Here is a 22,326-nt window from a genome sequence, read left to right on the forward strand (position 1 = left end):
ATATGTGCAAGATACTGTGCTTAGAGAGATATGTCACTGAAACAGATAAAGGACAGTTGCTTTTATAGTAAGAAGTGCCTGAAATGACAATATTAAACTTCAGGGAGAAAGCCTTTCAAATGAAGGGATACAAAGAATGAGATTGCCTTTGGTTATTGAATAATTTTTGCAGGTCATCAGGGATTGGTTTGGCATATATGTGTCATGAAGAGCAGCTCTGGTGTTTATCCAGATCTGAAGAGAATAGTTTTTATGGTGTTATGAAGTTTCTTCTGGTACTCTTTAGTCATGTTTTTAGGAATTAAAGATAATAGAGACTTTATGTTACCCTCAGTGACAGAGTGCTTTTATGAGAAGGCTTTAGAATGGATGGGATGAAAAATGTCATTCTTAATAACAAAAAGGGTTCTTCACCTTGTGGATGTGAAGAACCTTGTGTCTCATATTGTTTGTGCGCCCTTCCAGCATCAGTGACAAGCTCAGGTACTTACTGCAGCTTGAAGCCTGGAGAGTTGCATGTTGGTGAGTCAGGTCAGTCTGAGTCATCCCATTCTTTCTGACAATGGCTTTTGACTGAGTAGAAACTATAGTCTAGTTCTAGTTTGATGGGTGATGATTCAAATTCATGTTGGATACTCCAGTCAGAATTCTTGAGACTGGTCCGCATTGTATTGGTACCAGTTTGACCCCAGGTTTCTCTTAGCAAAGTCTCCAGTGTCTCATTCTACAAACCAATTTATTCACGGTGCAGTAACACAGCTGGTGCCTCCTCGGAGCGACCACCAATGAAGGAACCCTTGGGCTTTTATGCCTTCAGAGTCCAAGCACAGTCCAAGGAAAGTCTCATCTCTTCCTCCTGAGTCTTTGGCTCCAGCTGTGTCTTTGTGTCTGGTCACCACAAAAGTCTGGCTACAGTCTTCAGGATATTCATTTGAGGTTCTGCAATGTTGGCAGCTTGAGAGAAAACGTACTTCGGACAGGGCAGAGTTCATTCTGACTGTTTCTTGTTTTGGGATTGAAAATACTGAATTCCATGGTGCCTCTCCATTTTGGAGAACTGTCTTCTAGACTTGGATGCTGAAGGATTCATTGGTCAAAACATATGTGTTTACATTACAGATAGGAGAGAGTCTCATTACAACTTGTGCTTTCATTTTGTTCTGAGGTCAAGTGGGTGGTCACAGCAATATTACTGACTCTGCTGCTATATGTCTGGCTGGCTGCTGTAATTCTTGTCCTGTGGTCTTTTTCATGTACTGTGCAGGCATTGAAAACTGTCAAATAGTTTTATAACCACTATGTAGATTAGTGCAGAATGTTGGTAAATAAGAGTATAATTCTTTTTTAAGAAGAAAACTCAGCCATAATGAAGAGGAAATCAAGACTTTATTTGCATTTCAGTGTTGGCTGGTGTTAATTTTTAGGGATGCTTTATTGTGTATGCTGAAGACATGAAACATAGATAGCTGTATTTATGTTGGAAGACTTTATACAAGATGAATAGCCTTAAACCATTTTAAAGATATCTCTGCTGTAATAAGCAGTTATCGCTGTTGGTAGAAACTCTGTCCCCAGGAGGAGATTATAACTCTAAATCTCAGAACTTAAGTTGTTATACCACCCAATACTGAGAATTATTTACCCTACCTAAACCTTTTAAAGCTTTTATTAACTATGGAGAAATTGTGTTAGATGCCAGCTTCTTGTAAATGGTAAATTGCTTCCATATGTCAGTGTTGCTTGAGTTTACCAGGCTGCAGCAGTAAAAAATCAGGTTTGCTCTGACATTTTAATGCCTATAAGTGAATTCTATCTTTGCAAAAACTTTTTTTAAAAAATTGTTGTTATTATTGTTGTTATTGTTACTGCTATTATTACTATTATTATTATTATTTCATATTCCTGAGCATCAGCTTTGCTTTCTTGGATTGTTTTCATCTTTCAAAATACATTAATTTTATTGTGCGACCAATGGTGTACCACAATGGAAGTGATATGCATGCACACATGCACATATGAGTTGAAGCAGCAATTCTCTTACACATAGGCTTACCTGTGGATTGGCTGGACTCCACCAGATTGTGGAGCTGGTGAAGATAACATCCTATATAACTTGATCAGTCTGTGTATTGGATCAACAGAGCTTGTGGATTTCATTACAATCTTGTGTCCATTTTGGAGCATTTCAAGTTCAATGGATAAATGGAGAAGCAGAAATAAGCAAAACAAAGCTTATGCAAATAATAATGGGTTTATACTATTCAGCATGGTGTTAGATGATGAGAAAGGATTGGAGTGATTATGCTTTACTTACACAAGGAAATTAATGTTTCAGCACCCAAGACAGATTTAATTTAGATTAAAAATAATTAAATTTTAGTAATTAATTAAAAATTAATAATTAAATTTTAAAAAATTAAATCCAAGTGTAGCAAATACCTGAGAAGGTGATAGGCTTACTTCACAATATAAAATTACTATTACTCCTATTTAAGAGCTATAATTAATATAACCATTTCTTGTACTTACCAGCTTGTAAGTATCATCTGTAATCTGAAATTGATTTTTGACTAGCTTCTCATTTAGATGTCTGTGTGGAAAAGTGAGAGTGGTGGAAGCAGTTTCCTGGGCAGTTCTCACATCAGTTTGCCTTCTTGGCAGTATAACTTTTGCCCTGAACTGACTTTTCCCCATAATTTTAACATTTTAGTAGAGTTAACTGTAAGTGTGCAACCTTTACACAGATGTAAGATATAAATCAAGGAGTAATAATTCCTCATTGTTATAAACAAAACTGACTGACTATTCATAGCTAGTATCGTAGACTTTAATTGTATTGTAGATAAATGCAATGTGTGTGAAAAATGAATTATTGTTGATTATTGTAGGACTCTAATGTTATGAATGAAAAGCCAAGGTAGTTAATGCATGGAAGTCATAGTTTCCTGTAGTTCATTGCATGACTACAATTAAAATGTTAAACATCTGTTTAAAAATTACTGTCATGTAGGAATGTGAATCTCAAAACTATTCTGAATAATTTTTATGACCTAAAAGTATTGAACAAATAAAACAGTTTCTATACTGACTCTGTTTAGAATAAACACTTAGAGCAATTCTTTCTTTCTACTTACCTATATGAATGCCTGGACTGAAGTGGTGTCTTACACTAAAATACATTTTCAAGGCAATGTTTTGGTGGCAGGACTCTTGGGTTTGCTGGTTTTGATAGCAGAGGGGAGGCTGCAGGTGTGGTTTCTGTGAGAGGCTGCTGGAAGCTTCCTCCATGTCCAGCAGAGCCAATCCCTGGTGGCTCCAATACAGATGTGCCGCTGGCCAAGGCTGGGCCAGTCAGAAACGGTGATAACACTGCTGTGATAACAGATTTAAGATGAAAGAAGAAAAAGTTACTATGCAGATGTAATTGTGGCCAGAAAAGAGTAGGGTGAGAACACGTGAGAGGAACAACTCTGCTGACACCAAGGTCGGTGGAGAAGGAGGAAAAGGAGGTGCTCCAGGCACCAGAGATGAGGTTCTGCTGCTGCCCCTGGTGCAAACCATGGCGAGGCAGCTGTGCCCCTGCAGCCCATGGAGGTCCATGGGGATGCAGAGATCCACCTGCAGCTGGTGGAGGAGACCCACGCCGGAGCAGGTGGATGGAAAAAGGAGTCTGTGAACCCAAGGGAGGCCCCATGCTGGAGCAGCCTGTCCTTGAAGGACTTGTACCCTGTAAAAGATGGACCTAGCTGCAGCAGTTTTGGGAGGACTGTGTGTCCATGGGATGGACTCACATTGCAGCAGTTCGCTGAGAGCTGCTGCTCGTGAGATGGACGCACGCTGGAGAAGCTCATGGAGAACTGTTTCCCGTGGGTGGGACCCCACAGTGCAGCAGGGAAACACCTCCCCTCCCTGAGCAGCAGGAGAAGCCTGGGGTGATGAACTGGCCATAGTCCCCATTCCCTGTCTCCTGTGCTGCTGGGGTAGGAGGCAGAGCTGGAAGGAAGGAGGGGTGGCAGGAAGCTGTTCTTAAGGGTTATTTTACTTTTTCATTATCCTGCTCTGATTTTGTCAGTAATAAATTCAGTTCATATCTCTAAGTTGAGAGTTTTGGCCCTGATGGTTTTTGGTGAGTGATGCCTCCCAGTCCTTATCTCAACCCATGATCCTTCATTAAATTTTCTCTCTTCTGTCCAGCTGCAGAGGGGGGGGTGTGAGTGAGTGGCTTTGCTGGCTGCCTGGCCTGTGGCCAGCATAAACCCACAACAGCAGGCCAAAATCCCCTTGTAGTCAAAATTATTCCAAACTTGGGTGATAATTTTAGAAACCTTCCTAAGTTTTTTTCTTCAAAATGGTGTTCTTTTTCTTCAGCTGGTGTATGCTAGTCTGCTCACTTCACGAATGACTTTATTTTCTTCCTTTTCTGAAATGTCATCCTGTGAGACAAGCTGTCTTTCAGGTTTTTTTTGTAGCCAGTTTTTCCTTGAATGGCAGGTTTGATAGGGTATCCTGTCACTTAACATAAATTATTAAATATAAGTCATTCTAGATGGCATAGTTGAAGAACATTTGTACCTGTAGCTGCATTTTACTTGCTGCAGCTGATTTCCCTGTTCACGGTTGCTCTTGGAGATGCTGTTACATATGATTAGTCTGTAACAGTGCAGGCTTTGCAAAATCTGTAAATTTGCCAAAATTGAGAATTAAGACTGTTTTCCAATCCAGATAAAATATCAAAGTGAACTAGCCACACCTTCTACTCTAGCATCAAGTTTCTGTTGTTAGGAGCTTTTTTTCTCTGATGTAGATGGAAAAATCATATCTTTTTTGTAGTGTTTCTGCCAGTTCTCGGACTATATCCCTGCTGTCGCAGCTGGAGAAGATAAATTCGGACTCTGTGTTAGGAGAATCAGACAGTGCCAGATATGTTACCTCAAAGATCCTTCATTTGGTCCAGAGTCAAGGTAATTATCTAAGCTTTGTGGTTTTAGTAGTTTCCCTTTGGACCCTTGCTTCTTGTATCTCCCTTGTTGGACTTAAGTTTTGATTTAGTGAACTTGATTATACATTTGTTTTTGTCACTGATTGTTGAAAACATCTGTTTAAGACCATGTTTAATATATCTAGTATAGTGTTGGTAGTGCTGAATCCATTTTGTGTTGTCAAATAGCTGTAATTTAAGTAATAATTCACTTAATATGTATATATAGTCTGTGTGTTATATATATGTAAACAGTAGAAATATCTGGAAGGCAGCTTTCTTACTGGTATTTTTCTTCACTTTTTTTGCTAGGCCATCACAACCTCGTTGAACAATTGAAAACAAAAATTAGTTTTAAAATTGCTTAAGTGTTTTATTTAGTTATTTTTATATACATATATGCATTTTTAATAAGTTGTATTATTTGCAGTATAAATTTTCTTGTCAAGTTTTAGATGATAACATATATTTTTTACTACAAGCCAGTATTGGTCTTTTTCTCTGACAGAAAAAACCAGAAAGGAGATGACTTCTAAGGGCTCCACTGGAATAGAAGTTATCCTGTCAACCTTAGAGGTAAAATTTTAATTTTAATCTTTAAAAAAATTTAATAAATTTAATTTTTTAATCTTTTAGTTTCTTCAGTTATGGGTTCATAGCAGTTTTGCATTTTATCATCATGAAATGTATATATTTCTTATTATATTTGTATTATGAAATATGTTGTTATCCTATGGAGTCATCAAAACTTGTGATGGTCTGTTATAAATAGATACCATCTTTAAGTAACCTACTTGTGACTTTCTCTCCCTTATATTTACATATTTTAAGAAAATTGGTTGTCACCTATCAGTTCTAATTGATGTACCATACTACAAAGTGTGTTTTAATTGGTTTTGTGGTTAATTTGGGCTGCATAATGGGATGGTTGCTATGAGGGTACATCCAAAGTTCTATTTAATTTTGTGTTGGCAATTCCCCCTATCTTTAAGTATCCAAACCATTATTAGACTGCATGTTAAACACAGATTTTTTTTTTTTATTATTGCAGAATACAAGAGATTCTCAAACTATTCTAAATATATTGAATATTCTCATTGAGATAGTCTCAGTTGGTAAGTTTTCATTAAGGAGTAATATATAATTATATTTATGCTTGCTTTTTCAGATATTTTGTTTGTTTTCTCTAGTTACTTTTTATTGTTGTTGGATTTTTCATAAAGTATCATTATTTTGGTTTTTGTTGTTGATTGCTGAAGCATATACAGAATTAAAAGAATGTAAAGACTGAAGTTACCTTTCTAATAATCCTACACAGTAGTTTGTTGCTGCAAGTCTAGCATGTTCTTGCATAGTGCAGTCATATATAAAGAAAATACTGGTGTTCTGAAGACTAACTTCATTATATCTGTATCTTAGACATTTAATTGTTCTTTAGCTTTAGATATATCAGTTCAGTTTTAATTTCTAGGTGGTGGTCGGAGAGCAAGTGTCTTAGTCGCCAAAGGAGGGACACAGATCTTGTTACAGCTGCTTTTGACTGCCAGCAAAGACTCTCCACCAAATGAAGAACTAATGGTGCTTCTTCATACACTTCTTGCAAAAATTGGTCCAAAAGGTGGTATTATGGCTTAATAATTACAGTTTTATAATTGAAACTTAATAATCTTTTTTCTGTTATTGTGTAAGCATCCACGTACTCAGAACTGGTAAAGAAGAAAAAAATTACTGTGAAGTAAATTAGAGGGGAGGAAAGAATGGTGGAAAGTAGATAAGCAGAATTGACATCAGTAGAAAGAGTTTAGTAATTTGACTTCTATTTTTTTAACAATTTTAAAATTAGTATGATTGGTCTTGTATTTCTTTGATGTCAGACAAGAAGATTGGCATGAAAGCAAGAATAAATGGTGTCCTAAACGTATCATTGAATTTAGTGAAGCATAATTTGCAGAACCACAGGCTAGTATTGCCATGTCTTCAAGTATTAAGAGTTTATTCAACCAACTGTAAGTATTGTGGAAAATTATTTTCTTTCCTATGTGAATAAAGCTTTTTATGTAGATAAGGTTAAAATATCAACTCTTGAGTGCTTGTTTAATGTTTGTTAGTTAAGCTATTTTTTCCTGAGAATTTTCTCCTTATATCCTCAAAATGCTTAATTTCTAGAAAGAAATATTTTTTGATCAGTGCTATTGGATGTGTGGAATTTTGAGCTATCTAATTTGCATAAATGCTGATGTTTCAAGCTCTAAACCAGAAATGCTTGCAGAAGCACTTAGAGATAAATAATTACTCTCTTTATTATTCATTCTTATGTTTTTTATTTCTGATGTTATATTTATTTCTTTATTACCAATTTAAAACTTGGTTAATACAGAAAATATTTCAATTTAACCTAATTATTTCTTAATTTAACCTTTTCCTTACTCCTTTTGTTCAAGAGCTCCACTCTCCACTATTGGACTAATATTCTTCCACAAGAGCTTAGTTGTTTGGGCAGGCAGTAGGAAAATGATGAAAATAGTGAGGTTATTTCTCTATCTCTACTGTCAGTTAGATGCTCTTAATTTTTTTCATTTGAGCTTGAAATGGTTGTTAATCTTCTTATTTATGTGCAAGAAATTTAAGATATGGCCATGCTCCCCCCCAGAGAGCTGATTTGATAATCTGTAAGATTATGTTTTCAGGTCATTCACATGAGCAGCAATAATTCATAAAGCCTTAATATTTTCAAAACATGGAAGGTTTCTTTTTGTTGAGCTGTCTGACAATGAGGTGAAGCACTCCTAAAATGAAAAGTCTAACTTACATTAGTTACATTGCTTATCTGAAAACTTGCTTTTGCTTATCTGAAAACTTGCTTCATCCTGAAAATGGGACTGAGTCTCTAATTTGACTTCTTAGATCAGTTCCATTTTTCTATATTTCTCACTCTTGATGAAAAGAAAAAGTAGTAGTTTGTAATTTTCTGATGAGTACTAGTTCTTCAAGTTTGTGTACAGTTACTATTGGAGTGAGTCCTAACTTGACTTAACAACATCTGGTATGATGTTGCTGCTAATGATGATGAAATTGCCACTTGGGTCCACATACTAAATTCTACAGTGATAAAACAGCATTTATTATATTGAAGTAAATTCTTAGCTGCTCTCTTCCTAGTTTGTTAGGAGAACATATTGCTTAACTCAGTCAGGAATGGAATTTCTGTGTCTGTGTCAGCAGTTTGTATTTTCAGTTGGCTGTTGTACTTCAAACATATACTTTAAGCACATATTTCTCTAACATGGGTCTCAGCATAATTTCATTTGCTCCTGTTCAAATAGATTACTTTTTTTTTTTTTTTCTGAGAACATGTATTCAGAACATGTAGTTCAGGAAAGCTATACCAATTGGCATTTTAAAGTTTTGTAGCAGACTGTTGGATTTCAAATCCTGGTAAATATACCTGTTTGTCCAAATACTGAAGGGTTATAATCATGTTCTATGACATCAAGTCATAGAACCTGAAATTTTAGAATACCTACTGTTTCAGTAAACTCTGAATTTCTATAGAGAAAATTGGTTTTGTGTTGTATCTTAGTAACAAAGAAAGCAGAAGCCTGCATCGGAAGTAGTATGTGGTTTTATTTGTAAAGTAATAATTAAGTTTTCTTCTTTTCCAAGTTTTATCAGGATTGGGTTGTCATGCTAATTATGTGTAGAGTAGCATCTGCTTGTCACTGTATGTCTTAAAGGAATAAAATGTCCAGCATTTTTTGTACTTCAAAATTAACTTGTATGAATTTTAGTTTTGAGTATATGGATATTTTTCTTTTGCCTTTTCTACAACATTATGTTAAAATGGATTGCTTTTAACTTCCAGCTGTAAATGCAGTATCTCTGGGAAAGAATGGAGTAGTAGAACTGATGTTTAAGATTATTGGCCCTTTTAGTAAAAGGAACACTAGCCTTATGAAGTAAGTAATATTTCTTTAATCTACTATATGGTAAAACCTTGTATGCTTTTTCAAAACTTACTTGTAAATGAAAAACAATATTGGAGAAATCAAATGCAATCACTATTTGAAGATTAAAGTGAAAGGTGATGGGAAGGAGTATCACAAATATGCAAAATTTTAATTTTTTTCCTGGTAGAGTGACACCAAATACTTGAATGTCTAGTTGCAGTACTGGTAAAATAATATACATTATTTTTTATCTCTAATATTCCTGCATGGAAACAGTACAGTGGTTAGCCTCAAATCATAACAAGTAGATCAAGACAATCCCATCACTTTTTAGTTTGTTTCTACAACACCAAGCCAGACAGAGCATTTAGACAATGCTCTCAGGCACAGGATGTGACTCTTGGGAGTGGTGCTGTGCAGGGCCAGGAGTTGGACTTGATCATCCTTGTGGGCCTCTTCCAATTCAGTTTATTCTATCATCTACTTTGTGCTTTTATTGTTACACTGTCCCTTTTGTTTGATAATAAAATTTTTTTTCCATCTTTTCTGCAAAGCAAATAGACATCCAGAGGAAAAATGTAAAACATAGATTAGGAAGCCCCAGCAATTACCTTGTGGGCTCTTATGTTAAAAAAAAATGAAATTCACCGTGTAGGTGAAGGTGGTGACTTTATATTCCCACTCTGGTGGTGGTTGTAGATTTTGAGCTTTTTTGTCTGGTTGGGTCTTTTTAATTTGGATTGGGTTTTTTGGGTGAATGTGGGGTTAAAAAGTAGCCAAGTGGATGTAACTGAAGATAATCCTTTCTTTATGTACTCCACCTTTTCAAAGTACATACTGGTGGGAAACAAAATTTTTCATCTAATTAGCAAAGTATTAATCTCATATTTTGCATATTCTAACTTTGTTACAAAAAGAAATAGCGTTATGTGATCAAAATGGGGTGTTTGTACTCACAGGAGTAGGGTTCAAAAAACATGTCCTATTCCTTTACAGCTTAGCTAAAATTCCGTGTATGAATGTACTATTTTATGATGTGACTAATCATGATATCCTTGTTTATGGTCTAAGATCAGATGCATCAAGTCTTTCTTCACAAAGAGGTGAAAAATAAGTATATACATTTTGTAGTTCCATAGTTGAATAGATCTTTGGGTACAAGAAAAATCTCATGCTGACTATCTTGTGTTGTAGTACAGATTGATGGGCACTGCTTCTCAGTATATTCATATATACTGACCTACAGTTTTCTAAAATAATGTCCAATACTTTGTGGAAGTACTTGTTCTGCTGCTAACAAAGACATGAATTTCAGAATATCACAACCAGTGAGTGTCGGTCATAAACATTATGTTTTCACAGTGTTTTTGCGAAAGCTGGAAGTTTGTATTGATGTTGCATTGATGTTTTTAAGTTTTGTCATCAGACTTCAAATACATGATCTTGTAGTTAGATAAAAGTGAAGTCTGTGCTACAATGCAACCAGGAAAACATGAAGTTAGACTCTTTATAAGTCTGTAAGCAGTAAATATTTTGTATAGTTTTACAATGTTGTAGATTAAGCTTACTGGTTGGTTGCTGTTTTGACTTTTCTTGTTATGTTGACAGGGTTGCTTTAGACACACTTGCTGCATTGCTAAAATCAAGTAAGTGTTTGACTACAAGAAAATGTCTACTTGAGCTATAATGAGGTGTGTGTGTATATATAGACACAGTAAAACTAAGCATTAAGTTGGTAGCCAAAACAAAAATAAGGCTAGGAAACCTATAAATAAGTTTCGCCTGCAGTTTCTGATGTTTTATTTATGTTGTATATACATGAATGTTTAATACTTGGTTAGTGTTTTGTCAGTTATGCAGCAGAAAGGCTGCACTGCTTCTGCAGAACTTATCTAGGTCCAAGGTGGACAAATATCTTTTTACATTCACTCAGCCATTCAGTAATAGATGTCTATAGCTTAAGTCCTGTGCCTCTTTTTTACACATACATCTGAAAATATCTGTTGGATGCCTAGGGAAAATACAGGTATTCTTCAGTACCTTCCTGAATAATTAGGACTTAGCTCCCAATAACAAATCTGTCAGCGGCGCTCATGAAGTGGAATTAAAGGTAACAAAACCAGTGGTGTGTTTCCAGACATGGACTGTCTCAGCCAGCAGCAATTGATCATCACAATGTCATCTTTGCAGATTTTGAACCAACATTATAACTAGCAAGGAATTAAAAGCCCATTTTCTCCGAATATTTGTGTTAAAGCGACAGCATTCGTAGTAGTTTCAGTGGAGTTGAATAAAAATTGAGATGTGATGAGATTTGCAGAAAACCCTTTCACACAAATGGTGAGAAATTTCTGTACCGACTATCACAGGGTGCTGAGTTTATTCATGTTTATTCAGTGTGATACCTTGGTCTTAAAGGTTTGTGTATTTATGAATTTTGCAATTTCTCCTTGGGAAATTTAGGGAAAGAAATATTTCCAATTGTTGTCAGTATTCCATTCTGTAAATTGGCAGTTAAACTTTAGTACTGGGGAGGAAAATGGGGTGTCCAAAAGGTGTGTCTTTAAAACAGGAGGCCTTGTTCCTTTTATTTAGAGATGTCTTCTCCTTAGTGGTCTGGACTTGTAACTTCATATACTTTATATAATTAGTCTACTCTCTCTCTCTCTCTCTCTCTCTCTCTCTCTGTCTACATACATATATATATATATATATATATATATATATATATACACATTCCAGTTGTCATGCTGATTACCCAATAATTGGAGTAGAAGTATTTTCAGCTTATGAAATTTGAGTGATAGTTGTGAAACTATATGGATTGCAAGTGATTGCAAGTGAAAAGAAGTTTGTTTCAAATCTTGTGTCTGGACAGGGTGTGTAGATAGTGATAGATATGCTTTGTAGAAATATTTTTGGTTTTTAATTTACTGGGTGACAGCATCTTAAAATTGCCTTTTAAGTGTAATGCATGCTGTTCTTCTAGTGAACCATGAAAATTATGTGAAATGTTCCAAGAATGAGGTTTAGGCTGCTGGTAATAGTTTTCCAGTAATTTCTGTTTAGGTTGATGTAAAACTCTAAGGCTAAAATACTGCTCAAACTGAAACAATTCAGTTACTTAGATTAAAAAGAAATATTAAACATTGAAAGTAAAATTTGAAAGTAATATTGAAGTCACTGGGCAATTTTAATTTTCTTTCCTAACTTTTTTTTGCAAAGAAACAAATGCCAGGAGAGCAGTAGACAGAGGATATGTGCAGGTGCTTATAACGATTTATGTTGATTGGCACCGTCACGATAGTCGACATAGATACATGCTGATACGTAAAGGAGTGTTACAGTGCATTAAAAGTGTTACAAACATCAAACTGGGAAGAAAAGCATTTATTGATGCCAATGGGATGAAAATTCTTTACAACACTTCACAGGTAAGTTTATCCTGATAGAGTTTTTTTTTTATGTTGTTGGTTTTGCCTTTTTGGCTATGACCTCAAGTTTGTCATATTTCTTTTATGAGATTGATGGTCATTCCTGATTATGGGCATAAGGATTATATTCTGTACCCCACTGAAACATTGAAAGAGTACAGAATTAAATTTGTGTTTGCTGTTATTTTGCTGTGACTGTCTCTGGAAGGGGCGGTTGAACTTAGTTTTAAAAAAGAGGGGGTGAAAATGCCTTTCTGTGTTGAAGTTTGGATTTTTAAATAAGGTGAATTTGAGTTGGTAGAAGTTTTTCTGTCCTTCAAAGAAGATATTAACCAATTTTTTTGTAAATAGTATATAAATGTAGTTTGACTTTCAATTTGATAAATACTTTTCTTTATTTTCCTGTTAATAGGAGTGCCTTGCAGTAAGAACTCTTGATCCTCTCGTCAATACATCCAGCCTAATAATGAGAAAATGTTTTCCCAAAAATCGTCTTCCTTTACCAACTATTAAAAGTGCTTTCCATTTCCAACTCCCAGTTATTCCTGCCAGTGGTCCTGTGGCTCAGCTGTACAATTTGCCTCCTGATGGTATGGTGATTTTTTAGTACTTTGTCTTTGAGTATATCTAATATTGTTTGATGGAAAGTGGAATCAATTGCACTTATTTGTCTTCTCTGCTAAAAGGACTCTAAGACACTTCTCAACGAGCAAAGGGTCTGTGACTGTTGGTGTAGAGCACCAGTTTCTAATGTTAAGTTTAAAGTGATAGAAATTTTGTCCAGACACATATGGTTGTGAAATAAAAGAAGAAACAAGGATTAAAAGGTGATGTTCACCAAACTCTGAAGTGTAAAGAACAGGCTAAATTCAAACTTAAATGGTCACTCCTTTCAATGCATGCAGCATATACATTCTCCTATGTGGAGTGTCTTGTAGTGTACGTCCTGTCTTACAGGAACTTGCATCCCTTCCTTTCTTTTTGTTACTTTGATAAGTTAGGATGGGATGAATTTAGATTAATGTTTGCCATTTGAAGCACTGGCTTTTATATGCTACTGTGGTTATTCCTTCATTTGCATGATGAGAAAGTAGATCTGCTTTCTTGGACTGTTGCAGTCTCTTAGAAAACACTGTACTGCAAAGCAATTATATGGTTCTTTGTAGAAAATCGATTCATTCCATTGTGAACACCTTTTATTATTTTCAGGTAATTTATACATATTCCAATAAGGTATAAAATCAGACAGGTAAGCAACTAATGAAGCTGCTGTCAGAAAGTTAAGCTGAAATGAAGGGTCAAAGCTCGTCAGCTTTGACCAGCTCGTTTATATCTTTTATTCATGATATCTCCTGAAACAAAACATAATCATAGTCTGAAAGTAAGCTATCCTGTTGGGGTTCATGTGAGTCAGACTCCAGTAGTTCAAAGATTGTTTGTGTTTTGTCTTCAAAGCAGAAAATAGATTTAGAAGTATGTTTCAAAACCCACAGAAGTTAAATGTCTGCTTAATACAGTAGATTGGTACTGTGTAATACCTGTTTAGAAATGTCCTAGTTTACTAAAGTGAACTAATTATATGATCTTTTAATAGGTTTGCTACCTGTTATAAAGTGAAAAACCTAAAGGAAATAGGATACATAGTGCTTTAAAAGGAAGAAGTTCTATATTAAAAGGCATGTGGAATGTTGCAGAGTGGGTAGAGGTCTGAGTTTATTAAAAGTATAATCTTGTATAGTTAGTATTGTAAAAACAGTACATGTATTCATTCTGAGTACACTAAAAAATCAGTATAATTTGTAAACCTCTGAATGAGCCTTTTAATGACAATCAGGAAATTTTCTTCATGGAAAACACTATGTGAAAACTTAACGCCCCCAGCAGCACTACTTTACTAGTTGGTTTTCACATTTTTTTCAAGGAGCACATGAAAAAGAAAATAAACCCGGAACATCAAAAATCTTCTTTGACCATGTATAACTGGATTGAATGTATAGTCTGCCTTACAAAACCTTTTTGTATTGTAGTGGATGATGTAGTAGATGAAAGTGATGATAACGATGATGCTGAAACAGAATCAGAAATTGAAACTGAAATTGATGATGACAAGGACCAACATTTTAAGGTTGGTAGAGACAAAATTATAAGGCAAAAGTCAGGTATAGCAATTTTTTATTTAAGTTGCTTGAATCTGATGAATAAGTGCATTTTAAGTGTTAGAAGCAGTTTGAGGGGGTTTTCAGGGCAGTTTCTAAAATTAAAAAAGCTTCAGAAACTTAAAGAAGGTGGATGCTGCTTAAAAATATCAATCATTCCTGTTCAGATTGCTTCAGAATTTTTGTCAAAATTTGTTTGCTTCACGCTTGATGTATCTGGAGTGCAGTGGAACAGAACCACAGACTCCTTTAGCAGTGTTCTCTTCCCAACTTACACCTCTCTCAGCCTGCTTTTCTCACATAAGCTGGTCCATATGTAGGAGCTGCTCTAACCTTTTCCAGCATTCTGGACTGGGATTGACTAGATCAGTGATTCAGCAAGGTAGCTGAAGTCCAGCTGGCTGTAGAGGCAGACATCATACCTCTAACAGTTGTACCACTTAGGGGAGATATTCTCCTGTTCTCTAGCTGCCGGCTGGGACATGGATGGGTATTTAGTCAGAGCTGTGTTATTCTGTATTTTTATGTTTCGTGTATTGAGGAGGTAATGGAATTGTCTGTCTATGAACTGGAAAAGCATATTATATTCAAGGATCTCCTGAGCCCTGATGGAGGGAGTATCTTCCATAGAAGCAGTATTGCTGCATCACTGCAATCTGATGAAATCTTCACATTCCAAGTACTGTGCTGGGAATATGCACAGATTTCATGTAAAATCTGATACCTGTGTATAATAAGTCTGGATGAAAGCAAGAAAATTGAGATGTTTGTAATATTGCTGTTGAAATGAAGGCATAGACATACTAACAATAATACTGAGCAGTCTAAATCTTCATGGTGAAGGCGGCAGTTCAGCTACTTTTGATGTAGTGGTATTTTATCTTTTAAAGCATGGCTGTATTAGGAGTAAAGGTGAATGTTTCAGATTAATGTTGTAGAACATTATTAATTTTGGATGCAAGATTAATTTTTTCTGGTGTTCTTTCAGAATGATGATATTGAGACAGATATTAATAAACTGAAACCTAGACAGGAATTGGGAAGACCCATAGAAGAACTGAAAATGTATGAGCAATTTTTCCCAGAACTTTCAGAAAACTTTCAGGTAAAGTATATTGTTCCCAGGACATTTCTGGCCATGTCAGGTTGACTCTGGAATATACTTTGATGTTCTTTTTGGGTGGAGAGTTCCTCTAGCCAAGAATCAGGGGTCTGCAGTTCTGGACCTACATATGGGAGTACTTTATTGTAGGTTATTTAGTTAGGTGTTACGGTTGCTTCAGTCTTACTGAGAAGGGGGGTAGTGTGGGTACATGTAAAGGAAAACTGTTTTCTGATGTCTGATCATTGTATACAGCAGAAGTAAAATAGTGAACAAGGATGTGAGATTTCTGAGAGTGCTTAACTGTATTAGGCATCTCCTTAAATGCTGTACACCTACTTAAAATAGGTAGTTAAAATATCTGGGCAATTGCACTGGCTTTATACTTTGTTTTTAATGAACTGCTTGTTGTTGCTTTAAGGCCTTCTTGTAAAAGACAAATTTCATTGCTCTTATGCCTTATAACAGCTATCATCTTTTAAATTACATTTAAAACAAGGAAAGACAGATGTTTCTAATATACATGAAACTTGGGAACTGTTTACTTTTTTGTTAATAATTTTTAAAATTATTTTTTCATCTTTGTTTTTTAAGGAATGGGACTTAGTTTCCAAGGAACCAAAGCCTTTTGTATCTGATGCAAATTTGAGTGGACCTATTGTTGTTCCTACAGCCAGTGAGGAGCACTCTGCTGAAGCAAACCCGTCAACAAAAGGAGTTGCTTTAAAGGACTGCAGTCCTTTATTGACAGAGGAATACAATAGAAGGCCAGTGTTTCTGGAACTACCAAAGAAAGATAACATGAAAGGCAGTAGTTTACATCAGCAAAATGATCAAAGAAACGTGCTTCCATCATGCCAGTGTCTAAGCCAAGAAATTGTGAAAGGTTTGGACAGAATCAGTCTCCAGAACAGTGCAAAAAATGAACAATATTATGGTACAGGGTGTGTAGTAGAGAAGGAAAACAAAGCTAGCATTACCACACTTGCTGGTAGTAAACCCTGTGAGCATGTTTCACCCTGTGGAGGTAGTCTCTTTGAAGGATCATCTGTCCAGCTGGGAAAACTCTGCTGCACTGGAGTGGATTCAGAAGAGGAAGAGGATTCCAGATCTAGTTCATCAGGAGAACATGCCATGCTTCAAGTTTCTGATGTATCACCAGTTCATGACTGTGATCTTTATCTTGAAATGGTGAAGAACACAAAGTCTATTCCGGAATACTCAGAAGTGGCCTATCCAGATTATTTTGGCCATATTCCACCCCCATTTAAGGAGCCTATTCTGGAAAGGCGATATGGAGTGCAGAGGTGAGTTACTATACTCCTTTTTTTTGTTGTTTTCATTCCTGTGAGAAACAATGTTTAGGATGAGATTAACCTGATGATCTCCAGTGGTCCCACCCAGCCATAACTATGGCTGTCATTAACAAGTAATGTTACACTGTTTACTTGGGCATTTAAAACTGTTTCCAGTGAAAAGCAGTGTGAAGGTAGGTGAGTATGCATTAATCAGCGCGGAGCCATAAAGAGGAACACAGTCTGATTCTGTAATTGCTAATTCTGGAATTCAATTTCTAATTATGAAATTTAGTTTATATTTTCGATTTCTGCCTTCCCATCATTTCCCATGTAAATCTTGTAGTTTGCAAAATAACAAACCAACCTACAAAACCCACTAGAAGCCAAACTAAAAAAATCCTCACCTGAATGCTCCTTTCAGGTCTTAGCAAAGATAAGACAATTAATAATTAAAAGATTCTTCACCTCTTTTCTCTGCTGAACTAAAAATCTGTCTTTCAGGGAAACATAGTGGAAAAAGTTAACAAATTAACACACTGAAGTGTTTGGCTTTAGTGTTCACAGTGTAAGAGAACTTAGAGTTAACAAATGCAGAAGATCCACATTTTGTTAGGTCCTGCAGAATGACATACAACATGTCAACACACCCTTTTATTTCTTCACTGAGAGATAATAGAAGATGATGAAGAGGGATGATATTCTTCAGAATAATTTGCAGAAGTGGTATGAAGAGCTGGCTAATCTTACATAGTGAGTTACTGTAAAGACATGTGAGTACACTAGCAGAACACATAGAGCTGTGAGACCTTGCCACTTGCCTAGTTATGAGCCTGAATGCCTTCACCTTTATACTCATAAATAGAACCAACTTAATGAATTTCTTTGTTTTTATATTTAGATATTAAAATGATTAAGAGATTAAGTGTCTTTAGCTGGTTGAATGAAAGTCCTTCAGCTGTTTCACACAAGTAATGAAAAAGTGATATTTGTAGTGAAATGACAAGTGCTGGAACACTAATGACAAAAAGAACATGTTATTCAGTGTTGAAGGAGGAGAATCTTTCCTAGCTGGTTATTTATTAGCTAGATTCAGCTGATTTAGAAGGGAGATAGTCTTGAGTCAGGAATCATCTAAGAATTGCATTTAAGCAAATCTTGCAAATCCTTATGTATGTTTTTGTAGTAATTAATAATTCTGAATTTCCCTGAATAAAAAAATTGAGTGAAGCCAGATACAGTTTGTCTCATTGTTAGATATAAAGCACTGGAGAAATAAACAGTGTGATTTGTTCTCTGTCATGTAAGCACTTAGTTACTGCTCATCGGGTAAGTCTTACTTAAAAAATAAATAGTTACTTTAATCCATGCATGTAATTTGAGAAAATATTGCGTGGAGTCTAAGGTGTGACCTAATGGATTTTCTTCTTGTTTTTATTAGAACAATGTAGGATTTGGGTTGTTTTTCAGTCTTGCATTGTGCCAGGAGATTAAATGTTCTTGAATTTGTGCTTTGAAGTGCTTTTTCTTTCTCTTTTAAATTTAGTAGTATGTAATTATCACCAAATATCTCACCAATGTATTATAGTTAGCAAAAATGGAATTGATTATAGTTTAAGTGTTTTATACTACTCTATCTTTTTAGGAAGAAAATTATTATATACTAAAATACCCTCTAAATTTGGGTGATTCTATTCCTTAAAAATTTAGTTGGGTTGGTGTTTTTTTTCTGTACACGTTAGTGTTTTCGAATCATCAGGATCCACAAAGGAGTAATCTCTAAGCACAGGGCTCACAACAGTGTTGATTCTATATTTCTTTTTCCTTTCATTTTCTTTAAATAGTTTATTTTCATTTTTTTTGAGACATAAAAATGTCTGCTACTACTTCTCATGAGCATCTTGAATAGTATCTCTTCTTTGCTTTCATCTACACTGGTTATTACAATGGTATTTAAATGATGTTATTATTTATAAAATACTTACAATAGATTTTCATTGATGGATTTTGTCTTGGCAAAACTCCTGTGATATTAGGAATTGTTATGGCATTTTAGAGCTGAGGCATGCCAAGATCAAATGAGTTTTCTAAGATCAAGTGTAAGGTCAAAAATCTGTTATTCTGTCCTGAGCTGAACCTATTCAGATGGATTCTGGTGAGTCAGCCTTGTCACAATATTGTCAATTGAACTTGAACTTGTGACTTCTTTTCTTTTTTAGTTAATTTCAATTTGATACAATGTGCTTGAGTTGTGCACTTACCTTCTGCTTCTCATTTGTGAAGAGTATTTATTTTAATTACATGGAGAATTTCCAGCCTGGATGTACTTTAGCATTCTGTTTCTGTATTCTTCATTGTTAATCCACCTCCTTTTCTTCTTATTGCAGGTGCTGTGCAAGCTTTTCCACACAGCTCTGGCACTGTTTTTCATTCTTGAATTGCAACATATTCTTACTTTCCAAGCCAGGACCTAGATATTGCCACTTGTGCAATGGTTTTATGATCTGGATAAGCACACACCTGACATTTGGCTGACATCACCAAATTCTTTCTTATTTGTTACATAGTCGATAAATGAACCTAGATCCCCAGAGGTGAAAAGCTAGTTCACTAACACGCTCACTGTACAAGCTACTCCCTAAAACTCTTTAATTTTAGTTATGGTAGGATTCATTTAAGTTACTAATGTTTCAAGTGTTGTCATGTGTTAAAGCATTAACATAACTAATGTTTGCTTCTATTATAAACTATGAAACTGCAATTTTTCCTTCAGATAAAACCCAGTGAGGTGTGTGAATGAAAACTCAGTTCCTTCACATACAAATACTGGATTCAGGCAGCTCTGAATGCAGGTGTTTAAACTAAAGTACACCTTGACTTTGCAAACATAAGTGGGGGTGAAGCTGAGGTTTGTCTGAACTGTGCCACTGTCTTCATGTCAACTTCATTCATTTTCCTGTATGATGCAATTCCTCTTTTGTGATTGGAAACACAATTTAAAGTGAGAAATTTAAGTGACAACTCTGCTTTTCTTTTTTAGGACAAAAATCTGTCAAGATATTGAAAGGCTGATTTATCAAAATGACATTATAGATAGAGTTGTGTATGACCTTGACAATTCAAGGTAAGTTTTTACCTTTCTGTAAACAATATTCAAGTAATACTCTAAGCCAGTCCTACTTTCTCTGTGATGTGACTCATAATATTTACAGCAGATTTCGTACAAAGTTTGGTCTGACATAACAGTGCTTTTGCTATCTAGGCTGTATTTGGAGAAAGGATCAATATAGTTTCTGAATTGACAAGTGAGGACTAAAATAAAGCTATTTGGTTTAGCTAAGTTTGTTTTATTCATTTTGGTCCCTTTTTCTACTCATAGTTGTTCTGTACCAGAGGAGGCAGATGTTTTGAAGTTTAATTCCAAATTTGAATCTGGAAACCTGCGCAAAGTTATTCAGATCAGAAAGTAAGACATTTCAACTCTACTTTTCATGGTTTAGGCTTTTTATTTCTGCTTCTTACGATCATTGATCTGTTTTTGCTAATTTTCAGAAATGAGTATGATCTAATTCTGAACTCAGACATAAATAGCAATCATTATCATCAGTGGTTCTACTTTGAAGTCAGTGGAATGAAAACTGGCACTGGTTACCGGTTTAACATCATCAACTGTGAAAAGTCAAACAGTCAGTTCAACTATGGTAAGATATGTTTCCCATTCTTTGAGAAAAAAATACCTGTGGTAGTCACCTCAGCTGTTTCCTTCCCTCCTCCATAGGATTAGCAGTATTGATGTTGTCAGTTTAAATTTTCTATTTTAATAGTGTTGCTAGAAAATGTTTTGATAGCTGTGGTTAAAAAGAACAAATGCATCTTAAACCAAGGGCTGTCAGTTTTTTAAATGAAGTTTTGTTGCAAGTGAGGCCAAAGCAGAAGAAATTTACTGGTAACTGCAACTACAATTGTCTTAGGACCATTGGGTAGGGAAGGACAGCAATTAAACCTGTTGATTCACTCAGATCAAGAAAATGGCAGTTGTCATCATTAATCCATTTCTGCATAGGGGTAGATGTGAATGTAAGCAGAGATATTCCAAAACAGTTTTGTCTTACTGATGGTAAGGAAAAATAAGTCTACTTTGAAATACTGGAGTTCTTAAGTGAACATCACTGTCTCTAGTAAGTAGCATTTGCAGCATGTGTCTCATTCAGTCATTTACAAATGGCTGAAAATACCTTTATTCCTCTTGTCTGGGAGTGTGTATGTAGTGTGTATGCCACTCAGCTCAAAACTGTTTCTTTTTTTCCTGATATATATTCTGAAGTTTGTCCTTTAAGAAGGAAGAAATTCCTCCTCCTGCCTTGAGCTTCAAACTTTTGTTCCTGAGTAATATTGTATTCTCCTTTGTCATACACTTTCATCCACATTGATAAAGTCACAGAATACCAGGTAGTTGGACCAGTAATAAGATGCTTTTAAGTTACTTACTAATCTTCATCAGTCAGTTTAGATTTTTTTTTTATGTTGAACATACTTAATAATTTCTTTTGATTTTTTAATACGCTGATTGAATCAGTGTGGTTGGCTAATAATCTAATAAATAAATTATTCTCAATTAGTATGTATTTTTTTCTTCTCTAACTTCATATTAAGTATTCAATGTAAGTATACTATCAAAAAATAGACTTTAAAGAGCTACTTGTTTAAAAATTGTCCTGAAACATCAGTTATTTTTCAGTTGTTTACATGAATGGATGATAGTATCAATTTTTTGTGTACTCTGAAGCCTTTTCATAGTGTGAGTTGGATGGAGTGGAACTGAACACTGCTTGTAGTGCATGCCATTTATGCAAACCTCAGCTTTCATTTAAACATTCCATTTTGGTCTTCCATAAGTCTTACTCTTTTCTTTAGTTGTTATTTTCTGAAAATTAGCAATCTTTTGTTGTCTTGTTTAAAAAGCACACAGTACAATACCTGGACATTAATGAAAATGCACTCGGTAGTGAGTGAATAAGTAGAGGTGATTTGTAGACTTGTGTGTAAGTGTTGATGTGGTCCCTTACTGCTAATGTGTTTCTGTTTAATGGTGAGCATTACAGTGAGATGCATTTCTTCTTTCAGGTATGCAGCCCCTCATGTATTCTGTTCAGGAAGCACTACGTTTGCGACCGTGTTGGACTCGTGTTGGGACAGATATTTGTTACTACAAGTAAGTACAAACACAAACCAAACATACAGCAAATCTTACACTGAAGATTAACACTGAAGATGAGGTACAGTTTTTGAGCAGAAGTTCTTTTTTTCTGCATTGGATAGTTCTGTGTTATTTTGTTGTGAAAAGGGTTTTTTTTCTGAGTCACTACAGAGAGTAATATATGTGATAGAAATACACAAGGTCTCATTTTGTAAGC

General features: G+C 35.2%; 1 protein-coding gene across 15 annotated transcripts in view; it reads left to right on the plus strand.

The window, feature by feature from the left end:
• Nucleotides 1-22,326, plus strand: part of AGTPBP1 (ATP/GTP binding protein 1) — a 66,922-nt gene that overhangs the window by 12,669 nt on the left and 31,927 nt on the right. For 14 of the 15 annotated variants that reach the window (XR_005255225.1, XR_005255227.1, XR_005255226.1 and 11 more), the window contains 16 exons: nucleotides 4,831-4,961; nucleotides 5,487-5,554; nucleotides 6,030-6,093; nucleotides 6,450-6,596; nucleotides 6,853-6,984; nucleotides 8,841-8,934; nucleotides 10,534-10,571; nucleotides 12,151-12,359; nucleotides 12,772-12,949; nucleotides 14,387-14,484; nucleotides 15,504-15,620; nucleotides 16,212-16,924; nucleotides 19,953-20,036; nucleotides 20,292-20,378; nucleotides 20,465-20,613; nucleotides 22,037-22,124. Coding sequence is in view for 12 of the 15 variants with exons in the window: in XM_038124037.1 (XP_037979965.1) it covers nucleotides 4,831-4,961; nucleotides 5,487-5,554; nucleotides 6,030-6,093; nucleotides 6,450-6,596; nucleotides 6,853-6,984; nucleotides 8,841-8,934; nucleotides 10,534-10,571; nucleotides 12,151-12,359; nucleotides 12,772-12,949; nucleotides 14,387-14,484; nucleotides 15,504-15,620; nucleotides 16,212-16,924; nucleotides 19,953-20,036; nucleotides 20,292-20,378; nucleotides 20,465-20,613; nucleotides 22,037-22,124 (2,397 nt within the window). In the remaining 3 variants the exon portion in view is untranslated. Of the gene's footprint in view, nucleotides 1-751; nucleotides 4,962-5,486; nucleotides 5,555-6,029; nucleotides 6,094-6,449; nucleotides 6,597-6,852; nucleotides 6,985-8,840; nucleotides 8,935-10,533; nucleotides 10,572-12,150; nucleotides 12,360-12,771; nucleotides 12,950-14,386; nucleotides 14,485-15,503; nucleotides 15,621-16,211; nucleotides 16,925-19,952; nucleotides 20,037-20,291; nucleotides 20,379-20,464; nucleotides 20,614-22,036; nucleotides 22,125-22,326 lie in introns of all 15 variants that reach the window. The other variant, XM_038124043.1, reaches the window with a different exon arrangement.

This window comes from Motacilla alba, chromosome Z (genome assembly GCF_015832195.1).
Source record: "Motacilla alba alba isolate MOTALB_02 chromosome Z, Motacilla_alba_V1.0_pri, whole genome shotgun sequence".
Classification (NCBI taxonomy): domain Eukaryota; kingdom Metazoa; phylum Chordata; class Aves; order Passeriformes; family Motacillidae; genus Motacilla; species Motacilla alba.